At 33.0% G+C, this 18,648-nt stretch overlaps 1 protein-coding gene across 1 annotated transcript; it reads left to right on the top strand.

The window, feature by feature from the left end:
• Nucleotides 1-12,443: 12,443 nt before the first annotated feature.
• LOC129291077 (homeobox-leucine zipper protein ATHB-15-like) lies at nucleotides 12,444-17,997 on the top strand. The gene is given in 21 exon segments (XM_054928201.1): nucleotides 12,444-12,651; nucleotides 12,935-13,094; nucleotides 13,165-13,243; nucleotides 13,246-13,264; nucleotides 13,369-13,459; nucleotides 13,565-13,660; nucleotides 13,742-13,855; nucleotides 13,949-14,032; nucleotides 14,121-14,276; nucleotides 14,739-14,766; nucleotides 14,769-14,812; nucleotides 14,906-15,012; nucleotides 15,097-15,289; nucleotides 15,476-15,661; nucleotides 15,755-15,835; nucleotides 16,333-16,467; nucleotides 16,560-16,885; nucleotides 17,197-17,302; nucleotides 17,465-17,614; nucleotides 17,696-17,804; nucleotides 17,807-17,997. Coding segments are annotated over 21 exon segments (2,532 nt in total). The 5' UTR covers nucleotides 12,444-12,445; the 3' UTR covers nucleotides 17,869-17,997.
• The last annotated feature ends 651 nt before the right edge of the window (nucleotides 17,998-18,648 follow it).

The following is an 18,648-nucleotide window of genomic DNA, read 5'->3' as shown; positions in this document are numbered from 1 at the left end:
GGATGATGATGATTATAGGCTTTTCAAATTCATATTGGGCCTAAAGTTTCATCGAGGCCCATACCTTATAAGGCTCAAATGGGCATCCACTATTTGTATTGTGACTTATTTCACTTGTGACAAGTTTTAATTATATATTTTATCAACATGGGATGAGAGTGGATGAGATGATGATGAGGGCAAAAGTGGAGATACAAATTAATTCTTTGAGATCCCACTAATTCATGTGTATCTAGATAGAGTCCAATTCTGTCTTTTTTTGCTTGAATCAAGATTCTTTAAAGTTGTGCTTAGCATACTGACAAGGATTCCTATTCTAATTCCATTTTTAATTTTAGGATTCTTCAGCATCACATGATTTTTAGTGCTAGGTTTTTTTTATAGAATCCGACCCACCCTAAAGAAAGAGAAAAAAAAGAAAATAACCAATAAACAACTTGGATAAGAATTGGCTATTGTCCATCAAATCCCTATTACCCTATACAACAAACTGTACGAGCTATCTATCGTGTGTTACAAGGTGAAAGTTTTTCAAATCTTTTACAACACTATAACCTATACATTTAAAGATGATTTTCTAATATTTATTTGATATAACCTCACAATTGTTTCATTATGTGTACATATACAAATTGATTATCCTTTTCACATGATTGTGACTCTCATCAATTTTGGTGGTTGTGGGCCTTAAAATAGAGGAGATGTAGGATGAGTTTGTAGCCTTGAAGCGAAGGAGAAGCATTTCACCCATTTATGGGAAAGGGCGAGAAGATGGAAGGCCCACTCAGTGTAGGCCCAAGTCTCGCCTGCTCGCAAGTTATGACCCCACACGGGAAAGGAAGCTCATGTCCAGTGCAAAGTGGGGTTGTATTCTTTTTTTTTTTTTTTTACCCTTCTTCAAATAGCAAAAGTTTTGGGCGAAAAAAAAATAGCACAGGTCGATTAGGTGAAAACGTTCACAAGTCAGAGAACTAGATTAAGGAACATGGGCCTTGTTAAGCTACCTATTTAAGCTTTTTTTCGTTTTAAAGCTTCGGCTTTAAAAGTTTTAATATTTCAGTAAACCAGTTTAAACCTCAAAAAAATGAGCTCATACTGCCTGTTAAGCCTTATTTTTTTCAAATGAAATAGAAATATTTTATGTTTTTTATTAAATTTATATTTCAAAATATGTATTTATACTTTAAAATTATCATTTGTAATTTTTATTAGGAAGAATTACAACTAGGTTCTACACGGAAAATTAATTAATACAAGGTTTATTGACAACTGAATTAAACTGCTGCAATTTAATTTAGTTGTCAATGAACTTTATAGTAATTAATTTTATTATGTGAAACTTTAATGTAATTCTTCATTTATTATGAATTTCAGACATCTTTCTTAGTACTTAATGGTCCAAAAAAAAAAGAATGAGGCTTCAAGTTCAACCATAAACCTAATCAATAAGATCAAGCTTGAAAAAATTATCACTTTTAAGATAAAAAGACTTACTGGCCTAGGCCCATATAGACCAGACCTAGCTCTAGTCAAAATCAATAGGCGCTCATTTGAGTTGGAAAGGACTATGGCTGGCATTTCCCAAGGTGAGTGTTCGAATCATGAGGAGTAACAAACACGATAATTAACATGGTCTCAAAAATGTTATTCCATCAGTATCTCACTGCTATGGTAAATCTCCTCACGAGGGGTCCGGATTAGTGTAGGGCAAATAATGAACCCAAAATATCCTAGAATACTGAATAGTTATATAAAAAAAACTATATTAATAGGGAAAATTTTAGTCTAGACCACTTAACCAAATATAATGAAAAAAAAGCCACTTAAAATATGAAATTTCACAGCAAACTAAGGGTAATGAAATGAAATTAAAATGCAAAGTAAAATTACCATTCTCCCCTGGTGGCTTAAACCTATTAAAAGACATTTGCAAATTTTTCATTGAAGTTGTTCATTTCTCACGCTTAAATGGTTAATTTTCCTATAAAAATTGTTGGTGTGTGTAACTTTTACTTATTTTTATTCAAACTGCTAATATTATAGCAAATAAAGTTATAAATTCCTCATTGTTTATTGCCTATATTGTAGTAATTATTTTTTTCACAACAATTGTTTGTGTGCATATTTTTATTAAATTTGGTTTTTAGTATTATTATTATAGTAAAAATAATTGCACATTTAACACGCTGAAAATTATTCATTTTCCTACCATCAGCAATTGTTTATTTCTCTGCACGGTTTGTTCATACCTGTACTGCGTACACACAAACCACGTTGGCACTACTCGTCATTCTCTTCTCATCCATCTCCTTCTTATTTCTTATCGACAGGACTACAAGAATGAGAGCACAATAATTGCAACTTTAACACGCTGAAATTATTCATTTTCCTACCCATCAGCAATTGTTTATTTCTCTGCACGGTTTGTTTATACCTGTACTGCGTACACACAAAACACGTTGGCACTACTCGTCATTCTCTTCTCATCCATCTCCTTCTTATTTCTTATCGACAGGACTACAAGAATGAGAGCACCCCTACTTCGTTTTTGAAAACAGATTTTGAATGGGGATCCAACTCGAAGACGCCCCCGTTGAATCCTTCTCCAGTGGGACCATCCTTTCACTCTCCGAGAGGAAGAGTGAATAGAGTTACAAATGGCTATATATAGTTTTCTCTGGCCTCCTTGTAGAATCCTTCTCATGAAGCATTTGCACATTCAGAAAAGCAGCCCCCCAACAAAATCAGAGTCCAATTGGCGAGGGGCTATCTTCGCTGAAGTGATTGAAAGGCAAAATACAAAAGCTACGATGCGAGAAGAAAAAAACCAAATGAAGGGGGCTCTGGGAAAACGTGACATAAAACCTCAAAATGATGAGAGAGAAAGGTGTGATCTCAATTATGGCTATGGGAGAGTAGAATCTAAAACATTCAATTAAGTTTATATTTTCAAAAATTATTAAATTTAAATTTTTAAATCTAATTTAACAGTTTAGATCTGCACTGATCTCTTCTTTACTCTCCTTTATAAAAGAGAAAATCTAACTCCTCAACTTTATAGTTTTTGAAATTTGTAAGCATGCTTTTTGTTTGCTAAATGAATGAAATGGAAGATTGGAGAAGCTTCTTCCTTTTTTTTCAATTTAAAAGAGGGTTAATTTATCTTTTTTCTTAACATTTTATTTTCATTTTACTGCCCTTGATTTACAATAAAATTTTAGTCTTTAAAGACCTTTTTTTTTTTATTACATTTGGTTATGGGATCTAAACTGAGATTTTCTCATATTAATCACATGTCACCAGGACAGATCTACTTGTGGCTAGAGGGGGCTAATGTCCCTGCAAAAGAAAGAAAAAAACTGTATATAAAATGACCCAAAAAGTTTTTTTGCCCCTAGAACAAATTTTCAACTGTCCCTTGAAGGGAAAAAAATCATTTGCCTCTTTGAAAGTCTCACTTTTTCGCTCTAAAAATTTATAAAACTCAAATCTAACCTATATGTTATACTTTCAAATAATGATATAGCTTGAAATGAAGGAATAATAATTTTGAAAATAATTTTTTCTTAAAGTAAAAAAAAAATTATAAAAAAAATCCTCTACTACACAAATGTTAGAGGATGTTGTGTTATACGTAAAAGTGGGAAGCTGTTTCTGTGATCTAAGATAAATTTTTGTTTACCCGCACCAAATGATGCGATATTAATGTGAATGAGTATGTTTAGGAGTCAAACTAGTAAAATAGGAAAAATAGTTACACGAATTGTATGGAATGAGATATAGGGATAGCTAATTTGACTCAGAACAGCGATGACTTGCGGTTATATATAAAGGAAAAAAAAAAAGTGGGGATGTAGTAGGTGATGAGTGGTTTAAATTGATACGAAACAGGAATTGATGAAGGCATGGTTGCTTCAGAGAGACCAGAGAGAAGCTGAGGACTATAATTGGAGAATGGAGGAAGCTGGTACGTAAGGGAGTTGGAAAAAGAATCATTGATCCAAAATCCCAATTGGTCTAAGTATGGGGCCGAAGATATCACATGAAGACTACTCAAATGCACTCTCTCTCTCCCTCTCTAACTCTCGCCTAACCTTTTTTTTTTTTAAAAAAAAATATGGACAAGGCCACAATTAAAACCGTGTAATTATAAACCAAATCATGTATAATGAATTTGAAGGGAGGAAGTTTCTAAAACCAGCTGGAAGCGTTTCATTAAAAATTCTAATGTTAAAACTATTATTATCCACTTATATACTAGCCAAATAGCCTAATAACTAGCTTTTCCATCTAACCCTTACTTATTTACTCTTTTTCTTATTGTTCGTTTTTTTGTTATATGTTTTATCTCTCATTTCAAATTTATTGTTGCTACAAACAATAGGGTAAGATGTTGTGATAGCAGTTTCCTATAAAAAAATGCACGACTTCACTAACACATTTTTAGGGTATTAGGAAGGATTTTTAAATTTATTAAATCGTGATTCTTCAGCTGCTGCACATCTCTAAAGAGTTCGGAGGTGGAAAACTTATGAAACACTAAAGTCTTGTAATTTTCAACAAAAATCCCTCCTTTTAAGCTTTCCTTCTTTATTTTTCTTTGTTTTGATGAATACATTGCTTGGATTTGTTGTTTTAATGGCTATGTGTGGCTAAACTCTAATATACCTAGAAGAATTATGAACTTATTGGTGGATTATCAAACTAATTGATTATGCTTACTTAATGTTGATTTCATTACTCAATCTCATATTTGATTGTCTTTTGATGTATGGCTGTCATTGAATGTCAATTTGAATATTGAGGGGGTTTTCTTTTGATAGAGGAGAACTTTATCTAAATCATTGAATTGAGTATATATAAAATTAAATATTATTGTCTAATTGGCAATTGGGATAGTCCAAGCATGTGTCCCATATAATTACTATAGAGGGAGATAGAAATTGAACTGCCTCTTAAATAATTTTATTAAAAACATAACATGAATATTTAGGCGAGGACTATAGGTGATTTGAAAGACCCTTGTAACTATCAAGAATCTAAATTAACAAAATTAGTGCATTAAAATTAATTAATTAAGTTAAAACTAGGTTTATGAAACTAGTAAGGATTAGTGATTATAGACTTTGGCCATAAGGCTGGGTTGAGAATTTTAACGCATTTTTTGTAAGTTTAATTCAATTTTAAAAAATCAATTCCAATTATTTTGCTTAATTTGAACGAGAAATGAGAATTCTAATAATGCACGATGCCTAGTCATTATGTTGATTGATTTTTCATGAAAACACCTTAATGCATTGCTACATCACGTTCTTGCCCCATGCACCTAGGTGTCACATATTCGTGTGCAAACAATCACATACATATAAGGAAGTTTGATTAAAATTATTAAAAAATTGAAGATGAATGATGTGAAAGAAGCTATAAGGTGTGGCCAATTTAGCAGCGAACGTCCTCATCAGCAATTTGGCATAATATTGGATTCAAATAAGAGCATGAATAGAGGTGAGGGAGACAGGAGATGATTGCTTGCATGAAACAAGTTGAATGATTAGAGTAAAGCAAGTGACACACTACGACCACCCCTCTCTTCCCTATCCACAAATCACTACCCTCTTCATGCCGCACTTCTCTCTCCTCCTTATATTCCCTTTTCATGTTTATTTCTAATATTATCTCCTACACTATGATCCGTATTCAAATATAGATCCGTATTCGTTGTTCGTTCTGGTGCTCATCAATTGCTAGTTTCAACATCCAGAAAAAATCTGAGTCATCTAGATTTAATCTATATGGTATAATTTTTTTAATTTTATTTTTATATTTATTAAATAAAAATGTATAAATTTTTTTATAAATATGTTCAGCCTTAATTTGGATAGTGTATTTGATTTGAATGGTTCACTTTAATATTATTATTTTAGAAAATTGACCATATGAAGTACTCTAGACAATACATATTCAATATTAATTTTTATTTTTATTTTAATTATAAAATTAAAATAAAAAATTAAAGTTTAAATCTGAACATTGCAGATAAAAATTTAATATTGAATCTAGATTGTTCAAAGTATATTCAGATAGTTGATTTTTAAAAAATTATAATATTAAATTGAATCATCTAAATTAAATTAATGTTGTCTAAATTAACGTGAATAAATTTATCAAAAAATAATTTTTGTTTTAGATTTTTTTCTGGATGATTAAATGGTGTTCATCAGTTGCTGAGCACCGAAGATGAACTTACACACACATTTTTTTTGCAGTTTCTCTATTTCTTTGATCTAGATTCCTTTCAATTTCATTGTAAATTCTTCAGTTTTTTCCCATAATCATTGAAATCACTAAAACATTGAAATTATAGGAACTTAATTAACAAATATCACTCAATTTTGCTGAAATTATAATGAATAAAAATACTAAAAAATACAACAATTAAATATAAAATTCAATAAAATTATAGAGATCGATGATTGCGTTTTTCCTTTTTATAACTTTTTTTAAAACTATTGTGAAAGTTTTTAAGAGTCTACGAAAGGTGATTACTTAACATTCAGACATTTTGCAAGGATACTAGTAGAGAATTTTCTAGAAAGTAACTAACATTAAAAACGGGGTAGTAGAACTTATGCAAAGTTGTTTCTGAATCGTTCATGAAGTTGCTCTACTGAGTTATGTCACTTAGGACTTCACATAGGAAGAGCTTCATAATCTGAAAGGTCCTATATTGTACAAACATGATGATGCTGACAAAACTTTGTTAAATTACAGTAATGCTCTGAAGTCTGACGAGTTCCAACGCTTCGGCAGTTGAGAATAAATGCTCAAAGTGTAGCTGGTTGATCTTTTTAAAGATAAAAATATATTAACTGAAATCGCAAAATCATGACTAAACATATCACACTATTCATCAAAGTAAAAAAATGGAGTCATTGTTTAGTGAACAATCAGCGAAAGTGGTGGCGGTAGTTCCAGCAGACAACAATCTTAACAAACACTCCTAGGTCAGTATTATCATCAATTGTAATTTACAAGCTTCATGTAACTTATTCCCACTAAATTTCCTAAAAGTCAATGCTTTATTTCATTATAAGCCAAGAAAAGTTCCTGACTTTGACTCAAAACAGCAATTTTATGATCACACGTAAGATTTTCCGTCCATACCACCCAATTTTTACCCCATCCTCTGACCTACTTTATTGCCATCAAACTCTCTCGCCACCTAAAAAAAAAAAAAGTTTCAGTAAGGATAATATTGGCCAGGCCATGCCACCTTTGCAAGAACACAAGAAAATGAATAGCTAGCATTTATTATTATTATTATTATTCTTTCTAGCAAGGCCGCTGCTTCTTCCATTAATTCATCGCTTGAACTTTGAATAAACATTTTAAATTAATTATAAATTAATAAATACACTCATTCTCCTCACATATTGTTAATTATTTTGCTTTATAATGTACCGAGTTTTATATATGTCAAATATTTCTTATACAATTATTTGATATATGGTATTAGATTCAAGCATTGTTTGATACAAATGAGGTAACTCTTCTTGCATAATTTTCACCAATCTGGTTCAAATTATTAATATTATTTTCAAATTGAATAATAATAATAACAATAATAATAATAACAGGAGAGTGACATTTAAAGACCCCTAAGAATGTTATTTAGGGTTAAGAGTTTTGAAAAACACTTATTCTTAATTGTTTTCAATACTTAAATAATGAAAGATGAGTATTTAAGACATTTAAAGTGGCTACTTAAAAAAAAAAAAACTAAGTACAGGATATATTGAAGATGGTTATTAAAAAAATGTAAAAGAAGAGTATTTAAAATATGGAGAATAGGTATTGAAAAAATTTAAGGGTAATGATAATTAAGGACCCTTAAAGAATATTAATCTTAATTAAAAGTCGTAACATTTTGAAATCCCAGTTAAGGACCACAGTCCTTAATTGAGATGAAAAATGTAGTTTTTGAGGTGAGATTTACTAACATCATTTGAGAATTCAGTAATTTAACTTGAGAAAATTATTAATGTATATTGTGAAAACATGAAATCCCACTTAAAAATCGATTATTTAACCAAAAGCGCCACTTAAGGATTCACTAACCTGACTTGAAAAAATTACTAATGTGTATTGTGAAATATGAAACTTCACTTGAGAATAGATTGTTTAAAAAAAGCATTACTTGATAATTCACTAACCCGATTGAAAAAATTTCTAACGTATATTGTGAAAAGATGAAACCTTCCTTAAGAATCGATTCCCAAGTGGGGTATATGTTAGAATTTTTTCAAGGTTAGTGAATTACCAAATGGCGCTTTTTGTTAAACAACCTATTTTCAAGTAGAGTTTCATATCTTCAATACACGTTGGCAATTTTTTCAAATTTGATTGGTGAATCCCGCACCAGAAACTACATTTTTATTCTAATTAAGAACCATGATTCTTACTTGAGATTTTTAAAATGTTATAATCATTAATTAATATTAATGTTTTTAGAGGATCCTTAATTGTCATTTTTTAAAATTTAATAAAAAATTTTATTTTCAAACAAGACCATAACTTTTTTTTTTGAATTTTTATAAGTTTAGTATTCTTAATTATAACTGATATTCTTATAAAATTCTTCTATGTCATTTTCCCTTGAATAATAATTCATTTTTGTTATAAAATCGTAAACAATTTTTAACCTTAATAGTGTAACAAATAATTTTAATGAATATAATAGCCATACTATATACCTCATGTCATGTCATGAGGCATAGAGGCACGTATGTGATGCCACAGCACAATATCATCATCACCCACCCACCCTCCCTCTATCATCCCCTACTCTCCATTACTTTTTATTTATTATTTTTTAAAATTAATTAATGATTCAGTGTTTTTTAATAATATTGTAAATATTTTTAAGAGGAATATTTAAAAATCGAGAGACGCATGCAAAAAGGTCATCATAGTGTCCTCTCTGCACCACGCCAACCTCCCCCCTATTACCTTTTTCCCTGTTTTTTAACTTTTGAAACCATTATCTTCCCTTAATACCCTCTTCTTTCCTCCATTTTACGCTCTCGCCATTCTGTCTTTCTGCTTCCTCATTTCGTCACCTTTCATTGACCATGTTGCCCCCTCCACTCATCTGCCACTATATGTGTGTGTTTTACTTTTCTTAAAACTCAAAAAGAATGAATGACGCCATAATATGCTATTGGTCTGTTTAGTTCAATTCTATGTGTCAACATTCCTCGTAATATTGATGCACTCTGTTTCTTCCTAATGTTTATTGGTTGGGTTTGGTAATATAAAAGAGTAACATAGTTTGGCATTTTTTTAATTTTACCCTATTTAAAAATATTTTCTTTTTATATTTTAAACATATAGAATCCTTTTATAACATGGATGGTTATAAAACACAAACATTTTTTCTATTTTTAAGATTTTATTTTCATTCATCTAATCATTAGTTGACTGTTAAGTCACATATATTATACCAAAATATTTTTATTTAAATATAAATATTGTCTAAAAATTATTTATGTTACCAAAAAAAGTCATACATGTATTTTTTATTTTTTACTTATATTTAATTTTTAAATTATGTAAATGTATTTATTTAGCAATTTTTAAACAAATTTAATATATGAATTGGTTAAAATAATATTCAAACATGAAATTTAAAAAATTATGAAATAAAAATTTAATATAATAAATTACTCAATATAGTTTAAGTTTATTTTCTTTAAATTCCATTAATTTTAACACAAACTTTTTAAAATTATTTATTTAAATAGTGACGCACTTGATTATTTAAAATTTGACACAGTTGATTATTTAAATTTTTTGGAAAAAAAAAATCGGGAGAGATAGTAGACGATTTGATCATAAGGGTGAGTTAATAATTTTTAAATTTTTTAACATAGTTACAAATAAAAAATTAAAGTACTTTAAAATCTTTAATGAAATATTCCTATTGGTGTTAAAAATTGAATTAAAATGTAGGTTTTAAAAATAGAAGGAGTCTGTAATTTTAGTAAAACGTAAGGGAAGTCACTAATTTTAGTAATACTATGCAGATTTGATTTTCTTCAAATATTGCATCTTGATTGTGTAGTTAGATTCATGAATGAGGACTGTAAGATAAAAAAATAAACTATTATATTGTCCTTAAAAAATAGTTTATCACTCCTCTCTCATGTCTAATCAATTACTTCTTGGATTCGTTGGCCTTCACCATTAACACTATTAGTGAGACCTTTGCCATGGCTCTCTTACTTTCTAGAACAAAGATCTTGAACATGAAGTAGAAAGAAGGAGAAGAACCTTGATGGCGTTTAGCAAGCAAGTGATAGCTAAGATAAGAAGGATGAATTAGAAAATGATGTAATTTTAAGACTCAAAAGTCACCATAAATAAGAAGAAAAGACGATAATAGGTGGTGGAAATGCAAAAAAGATAAGAGCATGTAATTGTTAAGATATATGATATGTTTATTAAATATGAAGAATATGAGTCAATCATATATTGTAGAGCAAATTAATAAAAGATCACGGGTCATATAAAAGCATGGGAGTGGAAAAATGATGCCAAATTATGCAGTGTTGGCAAAGATGAAAAGAGTTTTAGGTGTAATTAAAGTAAAGGTAGGCATTTTTTTTTCATGTCTTAAATTAAAAAAGGATAATCTTAATCTCACAAAAAATAACAATTTATTTAGCTTCATTTCTTTTTACATCAACCTACTACTATAAAATTATTTAAACAAAACCATGTTGAATGATAAACTTATTAGAAATACTATATTCCCCCCGCAAACCATTGGAGTTATATTTTTTATTTGACCATGAGAATGATATTATCTTTATCTAATGGCCAAAATCTACTATCAGTTGTCATTCCCATGGCCTAAAAAATGTGATACAAACGTAAAATTATTTTATGCATTATCTCTTTTAAAATTATAAAATATTTTTTTTAAGTAAGATATTAAAAATATAAGACATTTTAAATCTTTCAAGACATAATAAATGATATTTTTTTTAAAAAATCATTAATTAAGGGACATAATTAATAAGATTTTTTAATTGAGATAATCAAATAGAGATAAACATGTAAAGAGTGTATAATTTTAAAGATAATTAATTAATTTATTGAGTATAATTCAATTAAAGGTTTCTTATGATATTAAACAGAGGAGTACCATCCTCGTTAATTTTCTTAATTTGTCTGGGTTTACATTACATCGGCTAAATGAAACTAAACACGTGATCAATGCAAAAAATACAATCAAATTTAAATTCAGCGTCAGAATTCATGAAAAAGGAAGAGAGAAAGGGGGTAATTATGACATTACCTGAATGCGTACAATTTGCAACGCAGGAAGTGCTGGGGCGGGCTCTCGCGAAAGAGGGTACTTTCGTCCATGCAAACCATTTCCCCCATTTGAAAAATATATAAAATATTACAGAGGGTGCTCCATTTTCCTACACAGTGGAGGTAAAAGAACTGTGTGCCGAAAGTGACGAGCCAATGAAAAATACAGAGCAAATCTCAGGACCAAAACACATGAAACCAACACCACCACCAAAAGCAATTGCCCAGTAACAGTACTTTTTCCTCTGCTTTCTCTTTCAACTAGGGTTTTCCCTCTATCCCAGGTTTAGTTCCCTTTGAGAAAATAAAGGAAAAAGAAGCAATATTGCGGTTTCCAGACCACTTGAAAAAAAGAAACAAATATCTACCTTTGATTCTTCAGATATATTTTTTCCTAATACTTAGTCAATGTCCTTTGTTCTTCACTTCTTCTGCTTGGTGCTGTGAAATCTTCAAAAGGGGAAAATGATTCAGGGATCCAGGAGGTTTCGAATAGCCTAGAGCATAAATGGAATCTTGAAGAAGATGGAGATCCAAGGTATTGTGATGTTTTGGTGGTCCTGAGGTTGTCAGGGAGAAGTGGGCTTGATAAAACTTGCGGTGTCCGGTCTTAAAATCAAAACGTTGGATCATGCTTCAAAGGTCTCTGTTTTGGGATTTTACTTGTTAGCTGAATCGAATCAGTGCAGAACGTTTCTAGGTGTCCCTGCTTTCTCGCTTTAGATTTTTGGGAAACTGTTTAGGTTTCGGAACGTTTCCAGGAATCAGATCGTTGGTGTTGTTTGCTCTGATCTCGAAAGATTTCTGTTTTCTCGTGTTGGTGGCTGTCTCTTACGGACGAAACAAAAGAAACTGCGTAACATTTCAGGCATCCTCAAACGCTTGTACTTTTACCTCTATCACCTGATCCTTCAAGTTCAAAATTGGCAAATGCTTGCTTTCTCTTAGAGGGGTATTTGAGGCTGGTTTAACTGCATCAAGAAATTAGTCGAGAGCAGTGTTGAAGCTGCTTGTGCTGGGTCTGTTCTGACGTTTGTGTTTGAGAACTCTGAAGTAATTGGCTATGGCAATGTCCTGCAAGGATGGTAAACCAGGAATGGACAACGGCAAGTATGTCCGTTATACACCTGAGCAGGTTGAAGCCCTCGAGAGGCTTTATCATGAATGTCCAAAACCCAGTTCCATTCGCCGCCAGCAGCTCATCCGTGAGTGTCCTATTCTCTCCAACATTGAGCCCAAACAAATCAAAGTTTGGTTCCAGAACAGAAGGTATTCTTCACTATATTCTCTTACGCCTTTAACTAATGGTCGAGTATGGATAAGATGTGGAAACTCTCATATTTGATAATCTAGTTTTTCCCCCCTAGAGCACTTACTTAATTTTACCATTTGGTTTAGGTAATGTGACTTTTTTGCACCTACGAGCTGTTGCAATTTAATTCTCTCTGTTTCAAAAACAAGATATTGCTTTTAATCTTTTAATTTCATTCCCATAATTGAATTGTTTGACGAAGTTATTCCAATCGTGTTTGTTTGGCTTCTGTAAATTCAGGTGCAGGGAGAAGCAAAGGAAAGAGGCCTCGCGTCTTCAAGCTGTGAACAGGAAGCTGACAGCCATGAACAAGCTTCTGATGGAGGAGAATGATAGGTTGCAGAAACAGGTCTCCCAATTGGTGTATGAAAATGGCTACTTCCGCCAACATACTCAAAACGTAAGAATTCTGACTGCGTTTCCACTGGAGTGCTATGAAACCGTTGTAACTATTATTGTTCCATCTGCAGACTACGCTTGCAACCAAAGACACAAGCTGTGAATCAGCCGTGACGAGTGGCCAACACAGTTTGACAACTCAGCATCCCCCAGGGATGCAAGTCCTGCAGGGTTAGTGTGCAAATGTAGTTTCTGCGGCCATTTCTGTCATTTTGGTTTGTGACCACTTGATGTGAGAACGTTAAATAAAACTTTACACGTTTTGGTTTCTCTAGGCTCTTGTCCATTGCAGAAGAGACTTTAGCAGAGTTTCTTTCAAAGGCTACTGGGACTGCTGTTGAGTGGGTCCAAATGCCTGGAATGAAGGTAATTAACTTTCTGCTTTGACAAAATTTTACAAGAACAGAAAAAATGCCATCCTAGGAATGATCCGTACTTTCAAGTGTGCTAAATTCTTGCTTATTTGCACAGCCTGGTCCGGATTCCATTGGAATCGTTGCTATTTCTCATGGTTGCACTGGTGTGGCAGCACGAGCCTGTGGTCTAGTGGGTCTAGAACCCACAAGAGTAAGTGTTTGGGGTTTATCATCTTTATTATCATGGTCTTGTTTGAACTATTAACTGCATGATTGACTATACACTCTCCAGGTCGCAGAAATCCTCAAAGATCGGCCGTCATGGTTTCGTGATTGCCGAGCTGTTGATGTTCTGAATGTGCTGCCCACTGCAAATGGTGGAACTATAGAGTTGCTTTATATGCAGGTACACTAAAAAATGTGTAGGAATGATGGCTATCTGTATGAGTTGATTTGTGCCAGATCCCTTAATTGCATGCTTCTCCATTTGTTGATTCAGCTATATGCCCCAACCACATTGGCTCCTGCTCGAGACTTTTGGTTGTTGCGCTATACTTCTGTTCTAGAAGATGGAAGTTTTGTGGTGAGTGTCTTTAAAGATATTTTTGCTTACATTTCAAATTCCTTTGATTTTGTTTCTTAATTGTTCTTCTGATGTATTCCCTTCTTAGATATGTGAGAGGTCTCTTAAAAATACTCAAAATGGTCCAAGCATGCCTCCTGTGCAGCATTTTGTGAGAGCTGAGATGCTGCCTAGTGGTTACTTAATAAGACCTTGCGAAGGGGGTGGCTCTATTATCCACATTGTTGATCATATGGATTTGGAGGTACATTTAATGAACTAATTTTCTCATGGATTTATACGAACTTCCCTTGAGTTTTGATTAAATTACTTGGGACTCTCCTCTATCTTCAAGTTGTAACTAACTTTTGAAGCAAAAAGTTTTGCTATAGTTCAGTCTTATTTTAAATTTTTTTTTGGGACCAAAATACCTTTAATTATCTTAAATATTTTTTTGTCAAATTTAAATGAAATATTTTTTCATTCAGTTGTGCTAATGTGAAGATAATACATATTTGAATATTTGGGTTAATGGAGAGTATTTGAATTTTAATTGTAGATGAAACCTGGACTTAAATTTATATTTGTATTTTGAAAATAAAGGGAAGTTGTGTAACTTTAGTTAAAATTAGACCATTTAAAACTACAGATTTGAAGACCTGTGTAATTTATTCTTCTTCTTAATATAAACTAATGAATAACTTGAGCTTCTCTTTATGACTATTAGCCATGGAGTGTGCCAGAAGTGTTACGCCCCTATATGAATCATCGACAGTGCTAGCTCAGAAGAAAACGATGGCAGTATGTTATTTTACCCTTAGCAGAGTAAAATGCTGTTAACATGATATGTTGCTACATCTATTGTTTTATGCTCACATGTTTCTCCTCATTCAGGCCTTACGACAGCTGAGACAATTATCTCATGAGGTATCTCAGTCCAATGTCACTGGGTGGGGCAGGCGACCAGCAGCACTACGGGCACTAAGCCAGAGACTGAACCGGTTGGTATATTATACATCTTGGGCATGATTCTTGTGTAATTTCTCTACATCCAAAATTATGGTCTCACATGTATTTTATGCCAGGGGTTTCAATGAGGCACTCAATGGGTTTAGCGATGAGGGGTGGTCAATGATTGGCAATGATGGTATAGATGACGTAACAATCATGGTTAATTCATCTCCTGACAAGTTAATGGGACTTGATCTTTCCTTTGCCAATGGATTTCCATCTATCAGTAATGCTGTCTTATGTGCCAAAGCATCAATGCTATTGCAGGTCTGGTTGTTTATAAGTTTCATCAAAACCTCTTAAAAGCATAAAGTGAGCATGCCAAACAACTAAATGTTATAAAAAAAAAATACTTGAAATAGTTTTGCTTATTTAACATATTCAGTAGTTTATATTCGCCTTTAACTTTTATTCTTATATATTTTGTTGTCATCTTTGACTTTCTTGGTATAGAATGTGCCTCCAGCAATTCTCCTAAGGTTCCTACGGGAGCACAGATCGGAATGGGCAGACAACAACATGGATGCTTACTCAGCTGCTGCCATTAAAGTTGGTCCATGCAGCTTACCAGGATCTCGCGTAGGAAATTATGGAGGTCAAGTTATACTTCCTCTGGCGCACACTATTGAGCATGAAGAGGTGAGAACTGGTGCATGATATACTCTATAACTATTTAAGAATTCAATGATCCTGTTTTCTGATTATTTTTTTGAGCCCCTTTATGCTTTTTAGTTTCTAGAAGTGATTAAATTGGAAGGGTTAGCTCATTCTCCTGAAGAAGCCATCATGCCTAGAGAGGTGTTTCTTTTGCAAGTAAGTTCTATTTACTTCTTTTACTTTATTCTTTACTGTTTCATTAATGCAATAAATGGAATGCATGTTTTTTTTGGTGCAGCAATAAATTTGTGTTGGGTAATATGCTTGGAACACTTGCTGTTTTTTTTTGGGTGAAAACTGAATCATATATCAATCACAAAAGATGACAACACTTGGAGGATTTTGATTAATGTCCAAAAGTATTTTTCTATCTTATAGTATATTTATATGGTGATACCTTGCATTATCTCAAGCTTTTGCAATGTAGAAAACTAGGAATGTAAATCAAAGTTCAAAGTTGTGGGGTAACTTAAGCTTCCTCACTGTATTAACTGTTCACAAGATATGTGATCCAAAAATCAAGCCGTCTGTTATCTGATTTCTAGTGGTGTTCCCCCCCTCACATTCTTGTATTTTGTTGTCTGTCGTTTGATTTCTAATTGTGCTTTTTTTTGCTCACATCCTTGTATTTTGTTTTTGTTTTATGTCGGTAGCTCTGCAGTGGAATGGATGAGAATGCTGTTGGCACTTGTGCTGAACTTATATTTGCTCCAATTGACGCATCCTTTGCTGATGATGCCCCACTTTTACCTTCAGGATTCCGCATTATTCCTCTTGATTCTGGGAAGGTTAGCCTTGATTGCTTTAAAAGCAGTAGAATCTGTTGGTGTTTTCCTTTTCATGCATATCTTTTAATTTTTGCAATGAAACCTTTTTGCAGGAAGCATCCAGTCCTAATCGCACTCTTGATCTTGCATCTGCACTTGACATTGGCCCCACTGGGAATAAACAATCCAATGATTATGCTGGAAACTCTGGCTGCATGAGATCTGTTATGACTATAGCATTTGAATTTGCATTTGAAAGTCACATGCAAGATCATGTTGCAACAATGGCACGGCAATATGTTCGTAGCATTATATCATCAGTCCAAAGGGTGGCATTAGCACTTTCTCCTTCACATCTGAATGCTCAAGCTGGGCTTAGGTCACCACTGGGTACTCCTGAAGCACAGACACTTGCTCGTTGGATATGTAACAGTTATAGGTTAGTAAGTCATAGTTTTCTATAACAGATGCATTTGACGCATAGTGTTGATCTTCAAGATTGCCACTAGGATTAGGAATAAATTGTATTTTAGCCCATATACTGTAGCTATTAAGATTGTGATTTTAAAGACAAATAAGGTTACTGCTAGAGTGGCTAGTGTGGTTAAGCAATAGTTAGGGGATCTTTATTCGTACTTCTTTGTTATCTTATGTTAACTGTAAACCGTGCTGAACTGTAACATTTTAGTTTTGGAGGCTGAAGCTAGTATTTCAGACACATACTTTTGGTTGACCTTTTGTGTGTTTTAGGTGCTACTTGGGTGTGGAGCTACTCAAATCTAGTAATGAAGGAAATGATTCCATCCTCAAGTCCTTGTGGCATCACTCAGATGCAATATTGTGCTGCTCTCTGAAGGTATGCGTGAAATTTACTCGTTTTCACAGTAGCTGTCTCAAGTATCGTGCCTCTGCTCTGTATCTACAATTTGCATAACTTGCTAGATTTCAGTGATATAGTTCAAGCATTTCTGATACTTCCTCCCCTTGAAATACATTTACCGAACTCGACTATTTGCAGGCATTGCCCGTCTTCACTTTTGCAAACCAGGCAGGGCTTGATATGCTGGAGACTACCTTAGTTGCCCTGCAAGACATCGTTTTGGAGAAGATATTTGATGAACATGGACGAAAAATCCTCTGTTCCGAGTTTCCTCAGATTATACAACAGGTTGGCTATTGCTAAATGATTTCAAAACTGAATGTGCTGCCAATAGCATTTCAAGGTTTATAATGATTTCTCTTGGGACAGGGTTTTGCTTGCCTGCAAGGAGGTATCTGTCTCTCGAGCATGGGGCGGCCTGTCTCCTACGAGAGAGTGGTGGCTTGGAAGGTGCTGAATGAGGAAGAGAATGCTCATTGTATCTGTTTTATGTTTATGAACTGGTCCTTTGTTTGATGTTATGTCTAGAGACTGAGAATTGAACAAGTGTTGTAGATTATGAATCACTCTGTACTCTCAAGACCTTGTGTTTTGTTGGTTGTTCTACTGTATTTATATTCCGCCAAGACTTGGATTTTACATGAAGACAATATGCTAGTTTGTTTAGTTCAGATCCTTATCCATCATCATCCCCCCCCCCCTCTTTGCGTTCTCCTGTGGTGTGATGCAGATAATAGATTTCTAGGAATGAGAGACATGTTGGCAACTATGACACCTATGCTAGGACGCACTATAAGATTTGAAAGTGTCGTTCAAGGTTATATAGCATGAACCGCCAATAACATCTAGAGATAATGATTAATAGTATTTACTTAAATGAGGTATATCGGGCAAAATGTAGAGTTTAGACCATCGGCAGAGTACAACTAAGTAAACGTGACACATAGCATGCAACTAAAAGCGAAGTGTCAAGCAAGAGATTTGCATTGATGAGATCCAGTTTGTTGTTCAGTGTTTTCGTTATTTAATTTATATTCAATATTGTATGATATGATTCTTGTAACAAAATTTACTTGATGGGGTGACAAAGTTGTTCTTGTATTATTCAATATTTTTAAAATAGTGCAGACTGATAACGCAGGCAGGTTGATCTTCCTTCAGCTTACATTTTGAAAACAAGTCCAAGACATGATTAAATTTTTACATATCTTAAAAGAAGTTAACAATTTTGATGCAATGAATTGTATCTGTAAATTCCTTTTTAAAACTCGCCTCCAGTATGGCTTGATGAGACGCATATTCCCTCAAGCTGATGACACAGG

This window comes from Prosopis cineraria, unplaced genomic scaffold (genome assembly GCF_029017545.1).
Source record: "Prosopis cineraria cultivar Desert tree isolate PC_DT_omini unplaced genomic scaffold, ASM2901754v1 PC13, whole genome shotgun sequence".
Classification (NCBI taxonomy): Eukaryota; Viridiplantae; Streptophyta; class Magnoliopsida; order Fabales; family Fabaceae; genus Prosopis; species Prosopis cineraria.
Note: the sequence above shows the minus strand (reverse complement) of the source record. Positions and strands in the feature narration are given on the sequence as shown.